This window comes from Phyllobates terribilis, unplaced genomic scaffold (assembly GCF_046119375.1).
Source record: "Phyllobates terribilis strain yellow unplaced genomic scaffold, ASM4611937v1 Scaffold_1__5_contigs__length_1240528914, whole genome shotgun sequence".
Classification (NCBI taxonomy): domain Eukaryota; kingdom Metazoa; phylum Chordata; class Amphibia; order Anura; family Dendrobatidae; genus Phyllobates; species Phyllobates terribilis.
In genome coordinates, this window is record NW_027362761.1 from 814235165 (window position 1) to 814261790 (window position 26626).

General features: G+C 38.4%; 2 protein-coding genes across 2 annotated transcripts; one reads left to right on the forward strand and one right to left on the reverse strand.

Annotated features, from left to right (window-relative positions):
- Positions 1-1488: 1488 nt before the first annotated feature.
- LOC141152732 (C-X-C motif chemokine 10-like) lies at positions 1489-25258 on the reverse strand. The gene is made up of 10 exons (XM_073637358.1): positions 24882-25258; positions 23671-23790; positions 18677-18753; positions 13978-14066; positions 13753-13876; positions 5190-5475; positions 4478-4680; positions 4270-4393; positions 3229-3312; positions 1489-1830 (listed from the first exon to the last, which is right to left on the reverse strand). Exons 7-10 carry the CDS (start codon positions 4536-4538, stop codon positions 1797-1799), a joined length of 303 nt encoding a protein of 100 aa, XP_073493459.1. The 5' UTR covers positions 4539-4680; positions 5190-5475; positions 13753-13876; positions 13978-14066; positions 18677-18753; positions 23671-23790; positions 24882-25258; the 3' UTR covers positions 1489-1796.
- Positions 13508-18225, forward strand: LOC141152725 (C-X-C motif chemokine 5-like). Its single transcript, XM_073637345.1, has 4 exons — positions 13508-13658; positions 13787-13901; positions 15771-15863; positions 17584-18225. Exons 1-4 carry the CDS (start codon positions 13598-13600, stop codon positions 17633-17635), a joined length of 321 nt encoding a protein of 106 aa, XP_073493446.1. The 5' UTR covers positions 13508-13597; the 3' UTR covers positions 17636-18225.
- Positions 25259-26626: the final 1368 nt, after the last annotated feature.

A 26626-nucleotide genomic window follows, 5' to 3' on the forward strand; every position in this document is an offset into this window, starting at 1 on the left:
GGCCAAGCAAGGAAAAATTCCGGGGTATGTAAACTTTTGAACACAACTGTACATATAAGATGCTGGTGTATATACACATAAGAAGCATTGGGGCTGATAACTCACTGAACTGGAGATGCTCCAGATCCGGCAGCTGTAGTTTGAAGTAATCTGGAGCGGGATAGCAGAGAGCGGTTACTCCGCCAACAAGGACCGTTCTGACTTGTGCCAGCGTCAGTGCTCCTGGCTCTAGCCATATGTACGTCGCAGCGTCCAGTTAATGAATATTGCATCCGCGCGCCCCGCTCCTGGTACCCAAAGAATTACAGGGGCTGGCACCCAGAAAAATGGGCCGACACCTGGAAAAACGCACCGCAGCTCACCGGGAAAATGCCCAATAGGGCAGAATAGCAATGCGGGCCTGGTGCATCATTTGCTGACACCGTATTATCAGATAAATTATTATGTATCATACATTGATACTGTAGTGTCACATAAAACATTGTGCATTATATGCTGTCACCATAATGTCACCTGAAAATTTAATGTATCATATACAAACAGCATGATGTGACATCACATTAAACATTATCCATCATATTCTGAGACTGTAATGTCACATAATATGTACATAGTGATCTCCTGAAAGAGCTCCTACATGTCACTCTTCCATACACACAGGGTTAGTGCACGATGCCTACAATTCTTACCATACACTGTATACCATACACATACAACACATGCTTTTGAGATCGGTGTGAGCGTATGATGCATAATGTGTATTGTGATGTCTCCATCCCAGCTTATGATGCATAGCATTTCTTATGATTCATAATATTTTATGTGACATTTCATCTGAGACCCTGAAGATATTTTTAGCCTTGTAGAATTTTTTTTACATACTTTATATTTCTAGAAATATGTTATATGTAAGGACTTGCTTTATCTGCATTAGTTTTGCTCTTATTTTTCTTCCATCTTTGGAGCCAATTGACAGTTTCTAGACCATGGATTTAGCACACAATCTTTTCAAGATGCAATGGTTGCTCACAAACCAACTATTATTGCACTTTGAAAGGCAGTTATTTTTTTATGTACTTTACCCACTTACTGTATATAGCACCATTAATTTCCATAGCATTAAATAGACATCATCACTGATGATCATTACAATCTAGATTCCCTATCAGTATGCCTTTGGACTGTGGGAAAAGTGGAGAACCCGGAGGAAACCCACGCAAACACGGGGAGAACACAAAACCTCATTGCAGATTTTGTTAATGGTGGCATTTGAAACCAGGACCCCAGCACTGTAAAGCAACAGTGCTAACCACTGGCCTAATTATTCTCTTTAGCATAGTGTTAATTTGTTTCTCATATCATAGTGTTTTTCATTATCAACATTCAATGGCAGATTCAGAAAAATCACAAACTGAACATCACAAAAACAAACTGGAAACTTTGCAAAATATATGAATCTCAATCTTTATTGCATGTATTATATGTCCGTACATTCTACAACAAGATGAGTGTATTAAAAACACTTTCATTTTTTGCTACAAAAATAAAAACAAATCATTTAAATATTATTTTACATTGGATATTGTACATTTTTTTTAAATAATAAATATTTTTAGAAGCACTCATGTGCAATTAATTAAATTATTGTATCTCTTTAGAACTCAGTGCAAACTTTTCTATAGCAATTAAGAGATATACAAAAGAAATAAAAAGCTATTTTCCACAGCAAAAAAGGCACTAAAGACTATGTAATTAGTTTGCTTTGCTCTGGTGTCTTTCATCCATGTTCCTAGGCACTAGTGGCGGATCACTTTGATATGATTAAGGCGCCTAAAAAATAAAAACATAATTTATAAGTGATAGGGAAAAAGAAGAAGTGACATACATTTTTCTCGGAGAACATATTCTATAGAACACTTTCTATAGACAATTAAAGTGTGATATATGGTGTCTGACCAACTGATTCACCTCAGTAAACTGAATGAAGATATGGTGGCCTCTTTAATTTTTAACCAAATTTAGTTGCATGCCTATACATGAGGCTGCACTTAATAATAGAATTTAGCGCCATTCATATTCTTATTCTGATCCCCTGAGGTCCTGATGATTGGAGCATCACCAATAATAAATTGATGGCCTGTTTTAAAGGGTGCTTGTCAGTAGAATCAACCTCCTAAGCCATGTATATGGACATAGGAAGCTGAATCCTGTGATCCCAACGTATTGTTACCCCTTTATAAATCACTGGTGAGGCCACATCTGGAATATGGGATCCAGTTTTGGGCTCCACATTTAAAAAGGATATTCAGAAGATAGAGTCAGTTCAATGGCGGCAACTAGATTATTACAAGGGATGGAAGGCCTCTCATATGATGAGAGGTTGGAAAAGTTGGGCTTGAAAAACGACGCCTCAGAGGGGATCTCATTACATGTAGAATATATGTGTGGTCAGTGCAAAGGACTGGTACATGACTTATTCCTTCCAAAGACCATACTAAGGACCAGAGAGCACTCATTACGGGTGGAAGAAAGGCGATTCCGGCACCTAAACAGGAAATGGTTCTATACATTCAGAGCAGTCTGACTGTGAAATGCCCGACCACTAGAGGTAGAAATGGCCGACACTATAACAGCTTTCAAAAAAGGGCTGGTTGATTTCCTCGATACATATAACATTGTGGGTTATAGATAATTTAGTGAAAAAAATGTACAATATGAATAAAATGATACCTTGCTATCTGCAATCCAATGTCAGAGAAATCCACGTTCTTCTTAACCTGTAAATCAGCAGTTAAGATCTATGGGAGGGACATAGTATCTGAGAATCTGCCTCCAGAGTTTATTTTAAATTGAAGGGTGCCTTACCAGATCAGGAGAGCAGACTGTCAGTCATTACAAGTCTTACACTAGTAACGCCCCCTTTCATTAAAAATAAGCTCTCAAGGAAATCTATGTACCGTCCATGGATGTTAACATCTCATTTACATATAAGAAAAACGTGGCTTTCTCTGGATTAAGACATCGGATCACAGATATCGAGGTATCATTTTATTCAGCTTTCTGGGACCTACATGCCCATATAGACGGCTTTGGAGTGTTTTTATACTGTAGCATTACTATATCTGTCCCTTATTATAATGTCACAATAAAACTGCTGCTAAGCTCTCCAGACACTCATAAAACACTGCACATTGGAAAAAAATTACCGTATAACTGATTAATACCTACTGATTTTTTCCACTCAAAAGAACCCTTAGTTCAAACAGGTCAGGTTTCACACATATGGGAACAGGTGCATTTTTTAAAGTTGCACTGTGGAAACAAATGCAATAAACATTTAGAATATTTTGGAATTGAGTCCTCTTCATTGTATGTTACTCCACATTAAATATTTAGCAAAATTAATGAAGTAATACATTGACATTTTTGTGGGTTTAGCTGTCTGCTTTTGTGTATTTTCTGGTTATTTTTTTTATTGAAATTCAAATGATCGATTAGGGTACAATTATTAAAGATATACCTTAATCAGAATTTAGAAAACAATTCACGTATATCTGTTGAGAAAGTGATTTATAACTGAATTCCCTGGTTAGTAGCTACGTGTGATTATGTAATGTCGTATTTTATGTGATGTAGTAGATTTGCAGATTTGTGGATGCAGCCCAAGGACAAAAATAAATATTTTTTGGGGAAAAATGAAGCCTATATTTAAATCTTATTCAATCCCTTTAAAGGGAATTTGTCAGAAGGTTTTTGCTTTGTAATCTGAGGACAGGAGCTGAGACAGATTTCAACAATGAATGTTTTATCAGCAGGAGATTATCACTGCTTGGACCACAATGCAGGTGAGCCCTGGTCCGACCACGCCCCCTCCTCTGATAAGCAGCTTACTGTCTATAGACAATGTACATACAGAGTCTGGTGGGGGCGGGGTTATCTTTCTCAGCTCTGCTACATGCTACCTCTAAGAACTCTGATTGTGTCACAACTGCTGCACTCAGTGAACTAAGTAATACATCACTGGAATCTGGGTCTCTTTTCCGACATTATGCTGATCTCAGATGAGGTAGAAAAAATTTGGTGACAGATTCCCTTTAACTTGAGAGAATTGAAAGCATTGACCTTTCTCCTATTATTTACAAAATGTTTACCTAGACATGGGTCTTTTGTCTAGAAAATAACTGTGAGTATAATATTTTTGTCCAGACAATCCTGTTTTTCGTTGTTGAAACAATATGATTCTGTGACTACCACATGTTTTCTACTTACATGTATTCAATCCTCTCGCATGTAGAACTTTTGGGGTGAATATCCAGCTTCTCCATTGCCATCACATTGAGTTTACTAGAAAATTTTCTGCACAAACAGCGATTTCCACGAGGCACAGCAAATCCTGATATAACATAAAGTAGAAACTCAATAGGTGATCTGGATGTGAAAAAATAAAACAATGTAATCTATTTTCATTAAGATTTACCGTCTATAAGAGCAGCAGAGAGCAGGACAGCACAGATGATGACAACACGCTTGCAGTTCATGATGACAAATGGATTGTGTCCACCAGACTTTGAAGCTAAGCTTTGTCATCAGCGTCTTGTAGAAATGTCCATTTATACTCATATCTTTGGATTACATCATCATGACAAGACCAGAGTGGGAAATTCTTGTGGCCACAGTTTCCTTTATATTATTTTTAAATGGGAAAGCATAGGAGAAGTGAAAGTTTTGGATTTTTTTTTTCAGAATTTTTTTTTAATGAAATTTGACTGATTATTATGGCAAGTCTCAAATATTAAAATATAAAGGTCTGTTAAAGATCTGATAAATAGATATAGTTATTATTAGTTTTTGATAGCTGCTAGTGTTCAGTTATGCTATCAATTCCCTAATACAACCTGCAATCTCATGAGCTGCCAAGATCTAAAGGTCCCCATGCACATTAGATAAATATTGGATGAACCTGGTGATTCGGTGGGACTGGGCAACCATCTAATATACAGTACAGACCAAAAGTTTGGACACACCTTCTCATTTAAAGATTTTTATGTATTTTCATGACTATGAAAATTGTACATTCACACTGAAGGCATCAAAACTATGAATTAACACATGTGGAATTATATACTTAACAAAAAAGTGTGAAACAACTGAAAATATGTCTTATATTCTAGGTTCTTCAAAGTAGCCACCTTTTGCTTTGATGACTGCTTTGCACACTCTTGGCATTATCTTGATGAGCTTCAAGGGGTAATCACAGGAAATGGTCTTCCAACAATCTTGAAGGAGTTCCCAGAGATGCTTAGCACTTGTTAGCCCATTTGCCTTCACTCTGCGGTCCAGCTCACCCCAAACTATCTCGATTGGGTTCAGGTCTGGTGACTGTGGAGGCCAGGTCATCTGGCGTAGCACCCCATCACTCTCCTTCTTGGTGAAATAGCCCTTACACAGCCTGTAGGTGTGCTTAGGGTCATTATCCTGTTGAAAAATAAATGATGGTCAAACTAAACGCAAACCGGATGGAATAGCATGCCGCTGCAAGATGCTGTGGTAGCCATGCTGGTTCAGTATGCCTTCAATTTTGAATAAATCCCCAACAGTGTCACCAGCAAAGCACCCCCACACCATCACACCTCCTCCTCCACACCTCCTCAGTAAAAAGTAGGTAGGAGTATTTAAAACAAGAAAATGATAAGGGTGCCCATACTTATGCACCTGTCAAATTTTGTTTGAATGCAGATTGCACATTTTCTGCTAGTACAATAAACCTCATTTCAAGGCAGAAACATTACTGTGTCCAACAGTTATTACATATATCAAACTGAAATAGCTGTTGTAAAAACACCAATTTTTCTAAAACAATAAGCTTAAGATTAATAGGGGTGCCCAAACTTTTTCATATAACTGTATTAAATCAGCTCAGAGGTATGCATTATATTACTGTTGGATATTTCTTTAAGAGGCTTAGAAAGGTTGTGCAAAATCACTCCATGTGACTGCAGACTTGTGAATCCTCAAAGCGCACAGCGGGAGCAGTTGGTACATACCTGCAAGTATTATTATTATTATAGCGCCATTTATTCCATGGCGCTTTACACGAGTATGTGAGCATGTGATTTGCATACATGCGGTCACGTGCCAACTAGACGGGCGTGACCTCACTCAATGCAAGTGTATTGAGTGAGGCCAGACAAGTCTAGTCTGAATGTGGCCAGAAGCTCTCAGCATGAAAACACTCACAGCACGGCCATGGAGTGACTATACACTTGTGACCTACGGCCAGGCAACCGTTTTTAACTATATTTTATCTGATACTCTGGAGCATTCCAGGGAAATATATTCCTGGCTGTAATCATTAAACCAGATTCTGATTCTTGCTGCCTGTGGTTCGGGCATCATGAATCTACTGACAAGTTCTCCGTAAGACTGTAATATCAAATGCCATATCTTGATAAATTCACCCCATATGTTTTACTTATAGTAGAACGTAGGCCATGAACCAGTGTATTCGCTATAATTTTTACCATTTTACTTTTCCTAAAGAATATTGATATTTCAGTGCTAAAATATAATGATAATAATATGGTTTTAATATTTGTACTGACTTTTCAAGCAGAGGAAAGTGAAAAGATTTTTTGACCATGTAATTTACTAATATCGGCTGACAGAGTAGTTTCCTATAAACAAGACTGATTCTACATTCTTCTAACAGAAGGAGCATAGAGGAAATGTCTTCATTTCCCAGAAATATATGATTTTCAGTTTCTTTGCCAAGTCTGAGCTGAAACAGGACACTGTATAGCAACATCTGTCACTTCTGTTTATCTTGGCCAGAGTCTGGACAGACAGCAATCACATGTTGATCTCAGATACTAGGGAATTCTCATCAATTCTTAGAAGTACAGATGCCTATTAATTCTGTTACTAATGTTCTATTAATAATGTTCATAAATCCCTTACCTATATGGTGATTTCTGTCTTTGAGCTTTGATTTTCTCCTCTTAAGAGCCATAACTTTTTTATTTACCCATCGACGTAGCTGTATGAGGGGTTGTTTTTTGCAGCACAAGTTGTACTATTGAAGAACACCATTTTGTAATATGTGATGTTCTCCAAGGCAGGAAAAAAAATTCCAAAAACAGAAAAATTCCAAAAAGAATTCAATTCCATAATTGTTTTTTTGGAATTTGTTTATACAGCGTTCATTATATGGTAAACATGACTTGGCAATAGAATTCTCCAAGTCAGTACTATTATAGTGATTATTATGCATAGTTGTTATTGTTTACGTTTTGAAAATTTTTTAGAAATTTGTAAAAAAAAAATTCCGAGACCTGAAACGTTTAAAATTTTTAGTCAAAAAAGCTGGATGATAACCTGATTTTTATGCCCCCTGAGCTGATGTTTTTTTTTGCAGCACTTTTGGGGTAGATACAATGTTTTGATTGACTCTTATTGCATTTTTTTCTGATGTTGCGGTGCCCAAAAGAACGGAAAAAAAGTCTACATACATACCAATACCATAAGTATATATTTTTTTATTTCTTTGTTTTTTTAATGGGGGAAAAAGGGGTCATTCAAATTAGTATATATGTTTTTTCTTTTTTTATGAACATTATGCAAGAGTAACATGTTGCTGTGTAGAAATATAGTCATTTATTATATACTCTTTGGTTTCATTCAGCAACAAATCAAAAAACACTGCACTTTTTTTTTTGATACTTACCTGTCAAATCATTTTGTAATTGTTTTGGTTATATTGGCCTGTCCTCTTTTCTGTGAAGCACTGAATTTTATCATTTTAAAACAAATTCTTTTGATTTAATAAAGTTTATTTTATGGTCCTAAATATACTCTAGTTTTTTTTGGGATTAATCTCGCTTAAGGAAAATAATGTTATTTAAATAAAGTGGTTGTAAAAATATTATAAGTTATCCTTTATCCACAGGACAAGAAGAAAACTTGGCTAGCTTTAGCAGTCCCATTTAAAATTAATGGAGCAGAGGTGCTAATAATATAAAAAGGTCTCATTCAGACGTTTCTCAGACTAAGTGACAAAAAAATATGGAGACCTGTCCGTTTTTTATTTGATTTACAGATCAAACTTGCCCATTCACTTGAATAGTTCCATTAAAAAATGCGGATAGTCTGATATATTATTCTTTTGTCATCGGAGTGCTCTCTTTTTTTTTGACCGAGCAGATAGATGAAGCTTTGCAAAACCTCTACAATGTTTTTCATGTCAGAAAAATGGATAAAGATTGTAAAAATTGACAAATGAACCAAATATGACTTCAGCACTTTGAAAAAATCAGTCTTTCTATAAGTATGAGAAAAAGTGGACACCTGAATAAGGCTTTATGCTTTGTTCACCTTTGTATTGTGGATTCTGTCATAATTAGAATACTGTTGGTATAAACCAAAAGACACCACAGATCATTTGGTTCTGCTATGGTTTTTGCCATTTCAATGGTAAAAATAGAGCTGTAGGCAGTGATATTTTTCTGTTAAGAACAGTAGAATCTGTGATGGAGGCTCCTGTGGAAGCCTCTGATGCAGATGTGAACATAGCCTAAAACTTCTATCTTATTTGACACAAATAAACCCCTTCCTTATATCTAAGTACATGTACATTGGGTTGGGTGTGGGTGCATAGAATGGGCTCAGGAGCTGAGCCTGCATAATACCCGGAAGATTCCAGCTATGTAAACACATGTATACACACACAGATATATATGTGTATATATATATATATATATATATATATATATATATATATATATATCTATCTGTGTATATATAGATAGATATATATTAGTCAGGTTTTGTACTCACTCAACTACGGTTGAGATAAGCACAGGAAGCGATATTACTAGAATGCCAGGCAGGTTTATTAAGACTGAACAAACCGCTCAGAAAAACCAAGCAAAGGACAGCCTTTCTCAGCACAAAGTGAAAATACAAAGTAAAATGTCCATAAAATATTGCGGGTATGCCCCCTCGGGTTAGTGTCCAGTTCTTAAGTCCTTAGCACAGACCAACACACTGGAGATCTACACATCTCCAGACACAGATACTGAATGAGACACTTGGTCTCCATTTTATATGCCAAACCACGCCGTGGGGTGGGGATATGTGAGCAGCCATTCCCATCCATCTCTTTGACTGCTCGTAAAACCCGGCCCTGATACGCCCTATTAACTCTCTCAGCACTATACGTGCAGGAGCATGCTTTCCCAGGCTTACATCACCAAAGCTACTAACTTCAATGATACATATCTACCCTCAAGGACCTGTTGGGCAGCCATCTTACAATACATACAGTACAGACCAAAAGTTTGGACACACCTTCTCATTTCAATATTTTTCTGTATTTTCATGACTATGAAAATTGTAAATTCACACTGAAGGCATCAAAACTATGAATTAACACATGTAGAATTATATACTTAACAAAAAAGTGTGAAACAACTGAAAATACCTTTTGCTTTGATGACGACTTTGCACAATATTGCCATTATCTTGATGAGCTTCAAGAGGTAGTCACCGGAAATGGTCTTCCAACAATCTTGAAGGAGTTCCCAGAGATGCTTAGCACTTGTTGGCCCTTTTGTCTACACTCTGCGGTCCAGCTCACCCCAAACCATCTCGATTGGGTTCAGGTCTGGTAACTGTGGAGGCCAGGTCATCTGGTGTAGCACCCCATCACTCTCCTTCTTGGTCAAATAGCCCTTACACAGCCTGGAGGTGTGCTTGGGGTCATTGTCCTGTTGAAAAATAAATGATGGTCCAACTAAACGCAAACCGGATGGAATAGCATGCCGCTGCAAGATGCTGTGGTAGCCATGCTGGTTCAGTATGCCTTCAATTTTGAATAAATCCCCAATAGTGTCACCAGCAAAACACCCCCACACCATCACACCTCCTCCTCCATGCTTCACGGTGGGAACCAGGCATGTAGAGTCCATCCGTTCACCTTTTCTGCATCGCACAATGACACGATGGTTGGAACCAAAGATCTCAAATTTGGACTCATCAGACCAAAGCACAGATTTCCACTGGTCTAATGTCCATTCCTTGTTCTTTAGCCCAAACAAGTCTCTTCTGCTTGTTGCCTGTCCTTAGCAGTGGTTTCCTAGCAGCTATTTTACCATGAAGGCCTGCTGCACAAAGTCTCCTCTTAACAGTTGTTGAAGAGATGTGTCTGCTGCTAGAACTCTGTGTGGCATTGACCTGGTCTCTAATCTGAGCTGCTGTTAACCTGCGATTTCTGAAGCTGGTGACTCGGATAAACTTATCCTCAGAAGCAGAGGAGACTCTTGGTCTTCCTTTCCTGGGGCGGTCCTCATGTGAGCCAGTTTCTTTGTAGCGCTTGATGGTTTTTGCAACTGCACTTGGGGACACTTTCTCCCATTTTTCGGACTGACTGACCTTCATTTGTTAAAGTAATGATGGCCACTCGTTTTTCTTTACTTAGCTGCTTTTTTCTTGCCATAATACAAATTCTAACAGTCTATTCAGTAGGACTATCAGCTGTGTATCCACCTGACTTCTGCACAACACAACTGATGGTCCCAAGGCAATTTATAAGGCAAGAAATCCCACTTATTAAACCTGATAGGGCACACCTATGAAGTGAAAACCATTTCCGGTGACTACCTCTTGAAGCTCATCAAGAGAATGCCAAGAGTGTGCAAAGCAGTCATCAAAGCAAAAGGTGGCTACTTTGAAGAACCTAGAATATAAGACATATTTTCAATTGTTTCACACTTTTTTGTTAAGTATATAATTCCACATGTGTTAATTCATAGTTTTGATACCTTCAGTGTGAATGTACAATTTTCATAGTCATGAAAATACAGAAAAATCTTGAAATGAGAAGGTGTGTCCAAACTTTTGGTCTGTACTGAATATATATACACAGCAGGTAAAATAAGTATTGAACATATCACCGATTTTCTAAGTAAATATATTTCAAAAGGTGCTATTGGTATGAAATTGTCACCAGATGTCGGTAACAACCCATTCAATCCACACAGACAAATAAATCAAACCATAGATGTCCATAAATTACGTTATGTGTAATAATTAGAAATGACATAGGGAAAAAATATTGAACATGAAGCAAGAGAGGTGCAAAAAGCCATGAAATGTTATGACACCAGCTTAAATCTATTAGTAATTAGAAATTACCAGCTGGTTCAACTGATGGCCTATAAAAACGTGTCTCATTACCAAGATGCTACACAAGAAACATCTTATGACTGGTAAACCAGTGAGCTGTCTCAAGACCTTAGCAACCTTATTGTTTAAAAACATACTGATGGCCTTAGTTAAAGAATAATTTATAAATTACTGAAGGTTCCAGTGCGCACAGTTAGGCCATGGCCCCACTATTAGTATTTGGTCAGTATTCAGTCAGTATTTTTTCTCAGGAGTGGGAGCCAAAACCAGGTGAGGAACAATCAGAGAAAATATATAATAGAAACAAGTGCACAAATTCTGCATTTATCACCCACTCCTGGTTTTGTCTCTCACTCCTGAGAAAAAATACTGACCAAATGCTAATAGTGGGACGTGGCCTTATGGCCATAATGTGAAAGTGGAAGGAACATCATTTCACCATAAATCGGCCATGACCAGGTTCTCCCCGCAAGATTTCAGACAGAAGAGTGAAAAGAATTATCAGAAGAGTTGTTCAAGAGCCAAAGACCACCTGTGGAGAACTACAGAAAGATCTGGAATCAGCAGGTACAATTGTTTCAAAGAAAACTATAAGTAATGCACTCAACCTCTATGGCCTGTATGCGTGCTCATCACTCAAGACTCAATTACTGAACAAAAAGCATGTTCATCCTCGTTTAAAGTTTCCGTAACAACATTTAGACATGCCTGTGAAATACTGGGAGAATATAGTCTAGTCAGATGAGACCGAAAATTGAACGCTTTGGATGCCATAATACACACATGTTTAGAGGCCAAAAGGCACGGCATTTCACCCCAAAAACACCATACCAAAAGTGAAGTTTGGAGTTGGGAACATCATGGTGAGGGGCTGTTTTTCAGCATACGGCACTGACAATCTTTATGTATTTGAAGAAAGGATGAATGAACAAATATACTGAGACATTCTTGATAAAAATCTGCTGCCATCTACCAGGATGATGAAAGGTGGACATTTCAGCAAGACAATGATCCCAAACACAAAGCCAAGGAAACGCTGAATTGGTTTCAGGGAAAGAAAATACAGTTGCTAGCATGGTCCAGCCAATCACCTGAGCTGAATCCAATAGAAAAATTATGGAAGGAAATAAAATTCAGAGTTCATAGAAGAAGACCACAGAACCTTCAGGATTTGAAGAGTGTTTGTATGGAAGAATGCAATAGAAGAAATCGGCACTCCGTTGCAAGGTAGTGGTGCACGTGGAAAGACACAGTCCATAGAAAAAACAAGATCCCGGCACTCACATCTGTTTCAATGCTTCTTTAATGAATATCCACAATAAAACGTTTCAGCCCATCCCGAGTTTTTGTCCCATTCCGAGCTTTTTTTTTGGACAAAAGCTTGGGATGAGCTAAAACGTTTTCTTGTGGATATTTATTAAAGAAGAATTGAAACAGATGTGACTGCCAGGATCTTGTTTTCTCTATGTATGGAAGAATGGACCAAAATCACACCTGAGCAATGCCTGTGACTAGTTTCTCCATACAGGAGGTGTCCTGAAGCTGTCATCACCAACAAAAGCTTTTGTACGAAGAATTAAATATATTTCAGTAAATGTGTTCAATACTTTTTCCCAGTGTCATTTATCATTATTACACATAACTTAATTTATGGACAACTATGGATGATTTCTTTGCCTGTGTGGTTTGGATGAGTTGCTACCGACATCTGGTGAGAATGTCATGTGAATAGCAACTTTAGAAATATATTTACTTAGAAAATTGGTGACGTGTTCAATACTGATTTCACATAGCATAGACACTGGCCAGCATTACTTACAGTGTTAAATTAGGAGGCAAGTGCTATCCATCATGTTGCAATACAGATGGATATGTACAAACAAGCCCGTTTCTTGTTGCCTATTTATGTTGCCCTTAGTTCAGGCAGCAGGAATACCCTGTCATGTTCCCTTTAAGAAAGAAAGTATGTATTAAACCTGACATTTTATTACCACAGTTTATTACAAATATTTATGTAGCATAATAGTAATATAATACTCTAATAATAGAGCATTGTGCATTGCTGTTACTTGCGCTGAAAGTATTTCTTGCGGACTTGAAGACCAAAAGTGTCTGTGATGAATTATCTATTTTATTGTTTTAGCTTAATAATTCAGTATTGATCTGTAAAAATAACGTTCATGTTCCTTTGTGCTGATCAGCGTAAATGGTTAGCATGGATGGGGAAATTCCAGAGTATCATGTTTCACTTTTAGTTTTGATTTCCTAGCAATCGGAGCTTAGTAGTGTTTAGAAAAATTCCCTCTCCGACAGTACAATCATCAGTGATGCAACGCTGAGTATATAAGTATGAAGCAATTCACTCAGTCTCAGTCTCCGCTATCCCAGTCAGTAGTGATTCCCCTCTCCAGCCATCATGGTCTACAAGATTGCTGTCATCCTCAGTGTTGTTCTGCTCAATTCTGCTCTTGCACAAGGTACAGCCATTTAAATTTCATTATGTTCATATAGTTCCATATATTTGAAATATTTAATGTAGATTGATATGACATTGTAGTATAAAGTATATACCTTCATTTCCAATACTCATTTCCTTTTTTTCTAGTATCCCGTGGAAAGCGCTGCAGATGTAAGGTCCTTGCAGAACAACTTCAGGTGAAAAAAGTTACACAGCTTGAAATTTTTCCTCCCAGCTCTAAATGTGACAATGAAGAGTATGTGTAAGTAATCTGAGCATAATATATCTTAAATTATCTATTTTTAATATAATCTGTGAGAGGCTGACCATCAACATACAAATTATATCCATTTGCTATGTCCGGTGGAAATCTGCTTCATGGATTTGGTTATTGCCTCCTGATCACTGGACCAAAAGTCATTCTTTTCTGCCAGGAAAATGATTTAGAAATGGATTAAAAAAGTTAATTAGAAAACACTGTATTATGCACAAAATTTATTATAATAGCTACTAAACGTCAAACTGCAGGTATTTATTACATGTGTTTTATGTAAATACTTTCATGTCCCCAAAAAGACAAACATATTGTAGAAGTGATATCTTTAGTGTCGAACCAGAAAAAAAATATTTGCAACTTTTTATTGTACATCATTACATGTGTTTTAAAATATAGGCAAAGAAAAAAACAGCCTGAAACTGATATAAAAAGGTTTTCCAGTCTTATGTAAATTAAAGCTTAAAGGGGTTGTCCACTTTATCTTTCTTTTGACAAGTGGGACATGATTTTGTTACCTTTACTAATAAATAAGTATTAGAGGTTCTCCTCCTCCCGCACAGACCCTTCTGTTCTGAAACTGGGTACTGATAGAGGAGTGTGTGACCAGACCTCGCCATCAGCCTTCACCAATTGAAAACTAGCTATCCTATGTGCTGTGTTTTTCAATTGGAGGAGGCTAGTCACATGCTCCTTCATCTTCAAGTCATTTTATGGAAAAGGCAGCTGTGCAGTCTGTGAGGAAAGCTGCACTAAAGTGCTGGAGTAGAACAGTAATAATAACAGTAAGTGCCACAAACTCATGTCTTCATCACATTTGTCAAAATAAGAATTAAAGGGAATCTGTCAGCAGTTTTTTGCTATGTATTCTAGGGGCACCATGAGGTAGGGGCTGAGACACTGATTCCAGTGATGTGTGACTTATTAGGCTGTGTGCTGTTGTTTCAATACAATGAGTGTTTTATCAGCAGGAGAATATCACTACAGGACTAGCTGCCCCTCCGCCCCCACCACTGATTAGCAGCTTTCTGTCAATAGACACTGTACACAAAAAGCTGTGGTGTGGGAGGAGTTATCTTTCTCAGCTTTGCTACATGCTACATCTAAAAACTCTGATTGTATCACAGCTGCTGCACCCAGTAATCTAAGCGATACATCACTGGAATCAGGGTCTCTTTTCCTACATCATGCTGCTTTCAGATGAGGTAGCAAAAACATGGTGACAGATTCCATTTAAGTGGCCAACCCCCTTTAAGGCTTTACTTAGATTGCAGCTTCTCACCTAATCAAATTGTAGGTGATAATTTACAGTTTATCACAAGACAACCCCCAGTTGAGATTTTCTTGTTTGAATCCATCCAAGCATGCCCACTGCTGATCTATTCAATGTGTATGGCAATGACATAGATAGCCAAATATAGCATTTAGCTGTAGGTGCTAGTCCCACAGAAGTGCACATTCGGTCAGTGCTCCCTTCCCTAGTTCTCATGATTGATGAGGGTCCTAGCAGTGAGGGTCTCTATGACCAGCAAAGTATAAATCTTATTACAATCCTGTATGCATAGAAAGTTCTACAACTTTGTACTACATACTCTGTGTATAAATTCCTAGATTTCTGTTTGCTGTCAGTGTAGACTCGTGTTTACATTCCGAGGCAACAAACCTGATCCAACATAGTCCTGCTCTTAGCCGAAAAGTGGATGCAATTCTATCTAGTTTAGGAAATCCTCTGTGAGCTAAATACATCAACGGCTGAAGAAATCTCACTCAAGTTGGCTGCTGTAGTTATGCTATGATAAGTATCAATTTGAGAATAACATTTTTAATCATTTTTAATTTTCTTTTAATTCATTCCAGTGTTGTCCTGAAAAACTCCAAAAAGAAATCTTCCACAAAGTGTGTGAATCCTAATATTAAAGAAGTAAAAGCCATCCTAGGAGGAAAAAATAAGTAAGCATTTACTTTGAATGGACTTCAATGGAGTCAACCATGTAGTCAAAATTGTAGTTTTCTATAGAAGTTCTAGGAATGTCTTCTATATCGGTTTCTATTGTGTGAGTGCTCTCTTATGTGTATACTTTACTTGGTATGACTGAATACTATAGGAATCCAGGGTCACACTCTCTCACCAGAGTACCAGATGATTCTGCCATGAGTCCAGGCTCTGCACAATAATAAGACACTAAGTTAAATGCTACAAAGTTGAGCAAAATCAAAATCACCTGAAGAGATGAATTGAAATATAAGTTGGTGTGCATGCAGCATGTGGGTGCTAGTTCACCCTGGCAACTAAACAGACAAAACCCAAGATAAAAACATAAAAAGAAAATACCCTGCAGTAAATAAATAAATAGCAATAGTGCATGAAAATAATATATGGTGCTTAGTTAACATAATTTTGATTAAAAAAAAATGTAAAAGCCATCCCACCACGTCACGGTGACCCTGTTCGGGATGGTCCTAACCTCTAATATTAAAACTTTACCATTTGTCAAGTGACATACATGTCGAAAAGGACAGAGAAGGACTGACCATGGATAATGGACCAGCAGGCATGGGGAACTACATGAATGTAATGTCCACTCCTTTATTTGCACAGAATGCAAAAACACTTAAATAAAAACACCTGAAAAAATGAACTGGAATACAAGTTGGTGTGCATGCAGCATGTAGGCGCATGTTCACAATGGTCACTAAACAGGGCCAGGGTATTTGCTTTTTTGGGGGGGGGGATTTGTCTATTTAGTGGCCAGTGTGCACATGCGCCTACATGCTGCATGCACACCAACTCATACTGTAGTTAATTTCTTCAGTTGTTTTTGTGTCAGTATTTTTACATTCTGTGCAAATAAAGGAATGGCCTCACTTTTCTTTGAGTTGGACATCACATTCATGTAGTTCCCCATGCCTGGTTGTCCATTATCCGGGCTGAGTCGTTCTCAGCACTTATCCACATGTACAATATGTCACTTGACAAATGGTAAGGTCTTAATATTAGAGGTTATTAGGACCTTCTCGAATAGGGTCATCGTGACGTGGCTTTTTCATATTTTTCATCAAAATAAGGTTAACTAAGTACCCTATATTATTTTCATGTACTATTGCTGTTTATTTTTTACTGCAGGGTAGTTGCTTATTAATGTTTTTATCAAGTGCTTTGAAAGTTCAGCAGAAGACATCTCAGTTTACACTCTAAGGGTATGTGCACACGATCAGTGTTCGCTGCGGATTGGACGAAGCGCAAGTGTGCTGCATTCAATCCGCAGCGCACAGATGTTACAGCATAGTGGATGGGATTTATACAAATCCCATGCCCACTACGCGTCTGCGGCTCACCCGTGAAAACAGACATGCGGAGAGTCTTTCCAGACCGCAGCAAGTCTATTTCCTCCTGCGGGTCCACATGCGGGCTTTTCCCATAGACCTAACTTCTATGGGGAAAGCCCACGTGTGAGAAAAAAAAAACCCGACCGCCGCTCGTTTGCATAATGAGCGGAAGCCGGAGGCGGCTTCTCCGCAGCCTTGGGACCACGACCGGCTATGGATCGTCTGCACTTACCGTAAGTGCCATTCCTAACTCTTTAACCTCTAAATGTGTTGTTTTTAAAAGTAAACCTGTAAGTCCTTGTAGATATGGATGCTTATTAAAATTCAGTTTTTTTTTTTTTAGGAAAACTAAACATATTAAAGTTATCAGGCACCCCACGGCAAATGGAAAATAACTTTCTGAGGACCTATTCTTTCATGGATTCGGGCAAAAAAAGCTATAATGAAGTCTAATTTTAGATTGCATGTCTATTTCTTTTGCCAATAGGGATATTTCCATATACACAAACCCATGCACGAGTGCAAACACACGAGTGTGAAAACACCTTATTGTTCAAAATGCAAGATCTCATTAACATTAAGTTTAATTTTCAAGATCTCGTTTTGCTGTCACTTAATTGGAGCCACTGTGACAAGCCACAAAATTGTATGCCCATCACATGATCAAATCAAATTTCATAGTCTAGAAATAAACAATTACGTTTATTTTTTCATTGATAGCAATTAAATATCTTGGGAACTGCAAGAAATTGATACAGAAAATATAAAAAAAAAGTGGATCGCTTTTCATTTGATAATTAATACAATATTAAATTGTTTAATTGAATTCTAACGTTCTCTCACGAAACACCCCATGTACAAAATGTAAATATGTATATATTTCACATGTATATTTTCGATTACAAATTGTAAATATGTTACTGTTGAACATGTTTGATTTTAAATTATTATGAAAAGTCATAAAATAAATCTTTTAATTCTAAAACACTGTCTGATTTTCTAAATTACCTTAGGGATAAAGATTTTTCACAATAAGCAGATAATTAATTGTTCAATTATGATTAGTAGAGTGATGTACAGTGGCATGTAAAGGTTTGGGCACCCCTGGTCAAAATTACTGATATTGTGAACAATTAAACAAGTTGAAGATGAAGTGATTTCTAAAAGGCCTAAAATTAAAGATGACACATTTCCTTTGTACTTAGGCAAAAAAAATATATATTTTCATTTTTTACATTTTAAAATTTACAAAAAGGAAAGTGGGCCGATGCAAAAGTTTAAGCACCATTGGATATTTGTGTGCTCGGATAACTTTGACCAAGGTTTCGGACCTTAATTAGTCTGTTAGGGTTATGGCTTGTTCACCATCATTGTTAGGAAACGCTACAAAATGCTGCGTTGTACAGTACAAGCACTGTGAATGGGATTAAAATCACCTGCAGTACGGGTTTCCAAGCCGCAGCATGGCAATTCCTCTTGCGGGAACACTCAGACTTTAGATGCAATAAATTCGCTGTTAAAAAAAAGCACATGTGTTGTAAGTGTGTTTACGCAGGTCTTTTTAGCCTTGTTTAACCAAATAAATAAATAATTAAAAAAACTGATGTGGGGTCACCCATATTTTTGATAACTAGCCAGGCTAAAGCAGACAGCTGCTAGCTTATATTATCAGGCTGGGAAGGTCCATGGTTATTTGTTCTTTCCCAACCTAAAAATACAACCCTGCAGAATTGGCGCACCAATTTTGGTGCTTTGCCCGGCTTTTCTCGATTGCCCTGGTGCAGTGACAATCGAGGTAATGGTAGTTGGAGTTGATGACAGCTGTGATTTGTCAAAAATCACATCTGCCATCAACCCCTGGGGTTAGTAATTGAGAGGGGTCTATCAGACCGAGTAATAAAAAATAAAATCATACACACAGAAAAAAACACTTTATTTGAATAAAGACTCCCCCACACTATCCCTCATTCACCAATTTATTGAAAAAAAAAAAAATCTTATACAGGTCCACAGAAATCCAACGAATCCAAAGTAGTCCAGGAAAGGATAGCAGAAACATAAAAAGACAGAAATAAAGACAAGAGACATTCCCTCGTTCACCAATTTATTATAAAAAATGTTGCCACGCAGGTCCGATGTAGTCCACGTTCCCCGATTCTATCTCTGACGCCTGTGAATAGCAGTAAAGTTACATAGCAACATAGGTTGAATAAAGACCTAGGTCCATCAAGTTCAACCTTTCTCCCCCAAATGTACTCCCTACACTAACACTACACTAACTTACTGGGACTAGGCCTCACATATGTATTATTACCATTTTTATTATTACTGCACTATTACAATTAAAAATGAACCCGTTTATAATTTTTTGGATTAGTTTTATATGTTGTATTACTCTTATAGTTCCTGCTATTAAATATGTTGCCTCGTGAATGGCACAAAATTTGTAACACAAACACAAACGTTTGCTGCTTTCTGTCCATTCCCATGAGAAAGTGTTAATAATAGAGATGAGTGAGTAAATTCGAGTGAAATTTAATTCTATTTGAATTATACAAAAATCCACATTCGCCAAAATGCGTATGTTTAGTAATTCTTTCCATGCGGATTCAGCAAAATGGCAGCAGCTAGCTGCCGTTTTTCTTAATCGCAAGGGGCCAATAAAAGGTTAAAAAAAATTTAAAAAAATTTTACTCACTCCTCCGATCCTCACCGTCACCCATCTGGTCCGTATCACATATTCTGATCCCGACCAGTCGCGCTGAAATCCCCAGGAATCTCCTGATGAGCCAGGACTTCAATGAGGCACAGAACACCTCTGCACATGCAAGTGCAAAGTCATGGCATACATTCTGTAGTTATAAGGGGTTTGGGCTAGACTATCACGTTCCTATCCCTGAAGACACTAATCGCGTTATATTATGTGCAATGTGAATAGTGTTCAGCGTCGTGTGATATGTTCCGGTGTAATATAATGTAATGTGTTAGTAATGTGATAATGCATAGTTCACAGTAGGATAAGCATAGGATAAGATATAGTTTAGGATTTAGGACATAAGATAGGTAGTATACTGTAGATAGTGACTAGTGACTTTAGATAGATAGTGACGTTAGGCTAAGGTAAGTGCTAATATTCGGGGCTAACCTATAGTGTTAGGGCAAGTGATTGCTTCCTGTAAATAGGAAGTCGGAGTTTGGAGTACCAAGTGAACAGTGCTGCCAAAGGGTGATCCACAATAAGGAGAGACAAAAGTACAGGAATCCTGAAGAGAGTGACTGACAAGACAGAGTAACCTTCCGGAAATAGGTCCTATGAACAGGACGCCATACCATGAACCAAGGAGCTTGTGACGCAGAAGGTAATGCAGCGCTGCAACAGGAGAATTTTCCCACGCTGTCAGTGACGTGCATGAGGTGAGCTGAGTTCATTGGACATGACCTCGGCTCATCTTTATGCCGTCACAGCGAGACACTGAGGAGCGCAAGCATGCCTGTGCTTCTCAGTGTCTGCGGCGTGGCAAGCTGGATGGCAGCTTTCGGCTGCGATCCAGCCTGTCATGTGAATGTAGCAAAGCTGGAGCCGTCGTGGGAACCATGGAAAGGTAAGGATGAGGTTGCTTTATTATTTTACTTTTATTGCAGGAGATCATTGGCTTCAGCTGGAATGGGCGTGATGGTAAGTATGGTTTAATTTAGAACATTAAAGAATTGTGTGTTTATTTCAATTAAAGGACTTTATTCTGGGTGTTTGTGGTTTTTTTTTAACTTTGACTATGGGGTTAGTAATGGGGGTGTCTTATAGAAGCCTCTCCATTACTAACCTGGGCTTGATATCAGCTGGCATTATAAGCTTACATCAACCCCAGCCCTATTACGCCACTGCCACCGCTACAGGGCAGTGGGAAGAGCGAGGCTAAGTGCCAGAATTGGCGCATCCGATGGATGCGCCATTTCTGGGGCGGCTGACGGCTGGTGTTTCTAGCCTGGGAGGGGGCCAATATTCATGGCACCCTTCCTGGGCTATTAATATCAGCCCCCAGCCGTCTGCTTAACCTCCGCTAGAGACTAAAATTATGGGGAACCCCACGCCAATTTTTTTTTTAATAAATCCTTTATTTTAACACTAAATGACAAGTACAGTAATCAACACTATCACTGTACTTATATATGTGACTGACATGTTTCTATGTATCTAATCTATGTGTGATGCTCTATTCTTTCTATTCTAAATTGTCGGGTACCGGTGTATGCCGCTGCTGAATTGCCGGCCGGCTTTTTTAAAGAGACGGTGCATGAAAACACTATTATTTTTTTTAATAAATCCTTTAACACTAAATGACAAGTACAGTAAGCAACACTGTCACTGTACTTCTTATATATGTGACGGACATGTTTCTATCTATCTAATCTATGTGTGATGCTCTATTCTTTCTGTTGTAAATTGTCGGGTACCGGTGTTTGCCGCTGCTGAATTGCCGGCCGGCTTTTTTAAAGAGACGGTGCATGAAAACACTATTATTTTTTTAAATAAATCCTTTAACACTAAATGACAAGTACAGTAAGCTGAGCGCTGCCATCCAGCTTTTCATCCTTTAGAGACACTGCAGAACGCAGGCATTATGGGAACTTCCGATTCCGGTATCCAATATTCTAAAAGTATCGGAACTCCGATACCGCGAATATCGGTCGATACCCGATATTTCAGTATCGGAATGCTCAACACTACTTAGGAAGCCTTTTAATGTGTTTTTTGCTAATTATTCTAATTTACTGAGATAATGACTTTTGTGTTTTTATTGACTGTAAGCCATAATCATCACCATTAACAGAAATAAACACTTGAAATAGATAACTCTGTTTGTAATGACTCTATATAATATAGGAGTTTCATTTTTTGAATTAAAGAACTGAAATATATTAACTTTTTGATGATATTCTAATTTTTTTAGAAGCACCTGTATGTCACACATAGCCAGCCCCACATATGTCCCCCATAGCCAGGCCCACATATGTCCCCCATAGCCAGCTCCTCTTATTTCTCTCATTCATTGGCAAAATATAAAAAAAGGCTTATACTCACCTAAACCCAGCTCTCTGAACACTGCAGTCATCATCTCCCCTTGCTTCCCGTACAGCAGTGGAAGCTGAATGGTGCGATGACGTGACCATATCGTGCCATCCATCGTTCCCTGTGTGCACCATCTTCAGCAGAACACAACTCAGAAATGGCCTGCATTCTGCTGGAGTTCCTGGCAGGGCAGGGAGCTGATTACAGCTCCTCTGCTCCTGAACCGGGCGGCACGGCTCTGGCAATAATTGTATTCGCGTCTAATAGAAGAGAATACAATTGGGTGCAGGGAGGGAGCGACGGCCAAGGCACAGGACAGAGAGAGGGGTGAGCGGTGTCAGTGACTGCACCCCGGCTGTCACTGTGCAAAATATCTGCGGCAGGAGGAAGATGCCGGGCGGCCGCAGACATTCAGCCACAGTATTTTTTTTCCCCCAAGTGTGCCCCCTTCAGGGAGGCCGGAGGCAGCGCCCTAAGCGGGTGCTTACCCTGCCTACCCCTCATCCTGATCCTGGTCTTACAACTGGAGGAGGCTGACAGATAGGACTGGTCACTTGTTCCCCCACCAGCAGTTATTGAATGGACAAAAGAGCTGGTCAACTTGTAAGGAAAGCTGCACCAAGAAAAAGTGACTGTGCAGTGAAACAAAGAGTCTGTAAAAGCAAAACAGTGCAAAATTTGTAATGAAACCTAATTGCAAAAATTATGCATGCATTAAAAAGAAAAAAAATGACCTCAAAGGTGGCTAACCCCTTTAAGTCCATTATATTAAATGGTGAATCCCTCCCAAGAAAGTATGGGACCAAAAATAGTACCAATTTAAAGTTTAGCTTGTCTTGCAAAATAATAATCCCTCACAGAGCTGCATTGCCACAATCATTGTGAAATATGAAATATACCCTATATTTGTACAGCATGTGAAGAGCAAGATTTAAAGAGGACCTATCTCCCTCACACATACTACGATATATTATAGTAAGGAGACTGTAGGAATAAATATGAAATAAATTACCTTTGGAAGAATAAAGACTGTAATTACATGAACTATGTTATAAGAAAACCAGTTTATGGGAGCCACCATCTTGGGATTGGCAGCTCTTTGTGCAATGTTCTGAGACACGCCCCCAGAATTCAGGCTGGTTGCTAGGCAGCGCCTCTGGTCAGCAGCAGTGTAGTAACCCTAAGCGCTCATTATGAGCGAGAGTCATTTATTTATTTTACTCAATTATATAGCGCCATTACAGACATCATCACTGTCCCCATTGGGACTCACAATCTAGAGTCCCTGTCAGTATGTCTAAGGTGTGTGGGCAGAAACCAGAGAACCCAGAGAAAACCCACACAAACACGGGGAGAACATACAAACTCATTGCAGATGTTGTCCTTGGTGGGATTTGAACCCACTGAGTCTCCGTCATCGTGCTGTCCAACCACCGTCAAGGTATTTTTTTCACCTTACATTTATTATGCTCTGGAGAGACCCTAGAACATAACAATGAACAGTCACTTCACATAATTTTGATGCAAAACAAATTTCCTAAATTTGAGCTAAATGATATTCACACACTGAGCGTGCGTACACATACAGTGCACACATACAGTACATGCACACACTTCACACACAGCATGCATCCATAGACATTATATATACACACTGCATGCATATATAGACAGTATATACACCCACTGCATACATACACAGTATATACACCCACTGCACACTTACATAAACAGTATATACACACACACTGCATACATACATAGACAGTATAGACACACACTGCATACATACATAGACAGTATAGACACACACTGCATACATACATAGACAGTATAGACACACTGCATACATACATAGACAGTATAGACACACTGCATACATACATAGACAGTATAGACACACACTGCATACATACATAGACAGTATAGACACACACTGCATACATACATAGACAGTATAGACACACACTGCATACATACATAGACAGTATAGACACACACTGCATACATACATAGACAGTATAGACACACACTGCATACATACATAGACAGTATAGACACACACTGCATACATACATAGACAGTATAGACACACACTGCATACATACATAGACAGTATAGACACACACTGCATACATACATAGACAGTATATACACACTGCATACATACATAGACAGTATAGACACACACTGCATACATACATAGACAGTATAGACACACACTGCATACATACATAGACAGTATAGACACACACTGCATACATACATAGACAGTATAGACACACTGCATACATACATAGACAGTATATACACACTGCATACATACATAGAAAGTATATACACACATACTGCAGACATACATAGTATATACACACACTGCATAATACATACATAGACAGTATCGACACACAGTGCATACATACATACACAGTAAATACACACACATAGCACGCACATTTACATACAGTTCTTATATGCACCATACACTCATGCACTTTACACATGTAGCTACACATACACTGGCCATATACAAGTAATGGAAATAAATAAAACACCTAGTGTCTGGCACATACCTTCTTTCAGTATTTTCTCTTACCCTCGCTTCTTCCTCTCACCTCTGCTTGCTGTGACAGTGGGGGAGGGGCACAATCAGTACTCTGGCAGGCTGCAGTAGTCTTCAGAAGATCAGTGTTGGATGTGTGTGTGCAAGGTGGGAATAGGCTCCCACAGCAAGGTCATCAAGCAGGGCTTTACCACAGGTAAGGCAGGATGAAGGAGAAACCCAAGGGCAGTACTCCAGCTCACTGCATGAATTATGGAGCCAGCAGCAGCAGGACCTCGGCAGGCACAGAGCTGCATGTGCCATCCCAGCAGATGCAGAGCAGGATCATTGGGTTACTGCTGACTCACTGGCAGGATATTACCATTGTATACAGCAGCTCAGTGATCCTGCTCGGCATCTGGAGCAGCACTGCTTATCTCTAGCTGAGCACATTGAGTATCAGTCACAGGGCGCAGACCGGTATATACTGCTGCTCTCTAAAGTGACTAAGTAGAGCAGAGGAGATTGGGAATTCTCCTGGAGACGACATCAGCTGAAGTCGGCTCATTTGAATCATAGGTTCCCAAGAAAGGGATTTTTTCTCCCAATTGGTATTTATATGCCTCGTTCATAATTTTTTTGTCAACTTATTAATGTTATTACAGCTGCTTTTAAATTATATAAGAAAAACTTTAGTGATAGGTTCTCTTTAACGTGTTAAATAATAACAGCAGAATTGTCAGACTCCCCATAAAGAGTTAATAAACCCTAGTTAATAAGTTATATCTACTCTAAAATGGTGCCACTAACAAATACAACTCATTTAGCAAAACAAATCCTTTATATGAATACGTCAAAAAAAAAAGAAAAAGATTGCTGTGTAATATGCAAGGATAGAGAAAAAAGTTGGTAATTGAGGCCACAATAGGCTTGGTCTAAAGGGTTTAAACATTAAAAGTTGTTTTTAATTCAAAATATAATTAGAAAAGGTAATAAACTGTGGGGAAATAATTAAACAGAATATATATGAATGCAGAAATTTTTATATAATTATTGGCTGTGTCCAGTTTCTTTCCCTGTAATTGATCATTCACTGTGTCTGATTTGTGTCTGGCATCTGGGAGGCCATTCTGTTGCAAGCATCAATGAGGTGTTCTACGATTGGGCTTCACTAGATCTTCGTTGTCTGGCTCTCGGGTATCAGATCTTCGTTGTCAGGCTCTCAGGTATCAGATCTTCGTTGTCAGGCTCTCAGGTATCAGGTCTTCAGTGTCAGGCTCTTGGGTATCAGATCTTCAGTGTCAGGCTCTTGGGTATCAGCTCTTTGGTGTCAGGTAGTATCTACAAATCAGTTTGTCCCAGGAATAGGACTGATTCTGGTTAAATTCAAACCTTTTCCTAATCTCAGTCTCTTTCCAAGGGTATGATCACTTGGAGTTTCTAACATGGATGTTGAAGCATATCCAATATAAAATTCACATAAAAAAATATTTGAATTGGTTTTTGATGTGGATCCGCTTCAATATCTACATAAAAAAACTCAGAACAACAAGAGGAAAAATGGAGATTTGTTGCAAAGATAGATAAAATCAATAATTTTATTTATCACATATAAATTCATAAAAGTACAATATATATGAATAACAGACATGTGTAGGGGGATGGGGATAAATAGTCACATAATAGCAGCCAGGACATCAGCAACCCAGGGAGCCTATCAAACCCATTAGGGATGTCACGGTCTCCACACTTTCCTTGTCTGCTATGTTACTATTG

Bases quoted from the DNA above. Each gene is read 5' to 3' on its own strand.
- LOC141152725 (XM_073637345.1), top strand. From the start codon at position 13,598: ATGGTCTACAAGATTGCTGTCATCCTCAGTGTTGTTCTGCTCAATTCT. The intron at 13,659-13,786 runs GTACAGCCATTT...CTTTTTTTCTAG, and splicing joins CAATTCTGCTCTTGCACAAG to TATCCCGTGGAAAGCGCTGC. The intron at 15,864-17,583 runs GTAAGCATTTAC...TTTTTTTTTTAG, and splicing joins ATCCTAGGAGGAAAAAATAA to GAAAACTAAACATATTAAAG.
- LOC141152732 (XM_073637358.1), bottom strand. From the start codon at position 4,538: ATGAACTGCAAGCGTGTTGTCATCATCTGTGCTGTCCTGCTCTCTGCT. The intron at 4,394-4,477 runs GTAAATCTTAAT...ATGTTATATCAG, and splicing joins CTCTGCTGCTCTTATAGACG to GATTTGCTGTGCCTCGTGGA. The intron at 3,313-4,269 runs GTAAGTAGAAAA...TTGTTTCCACAG, and splicing joins TGCGAGAGGATTGAATACAT to TGCAACTTTAAAAAATGCAC.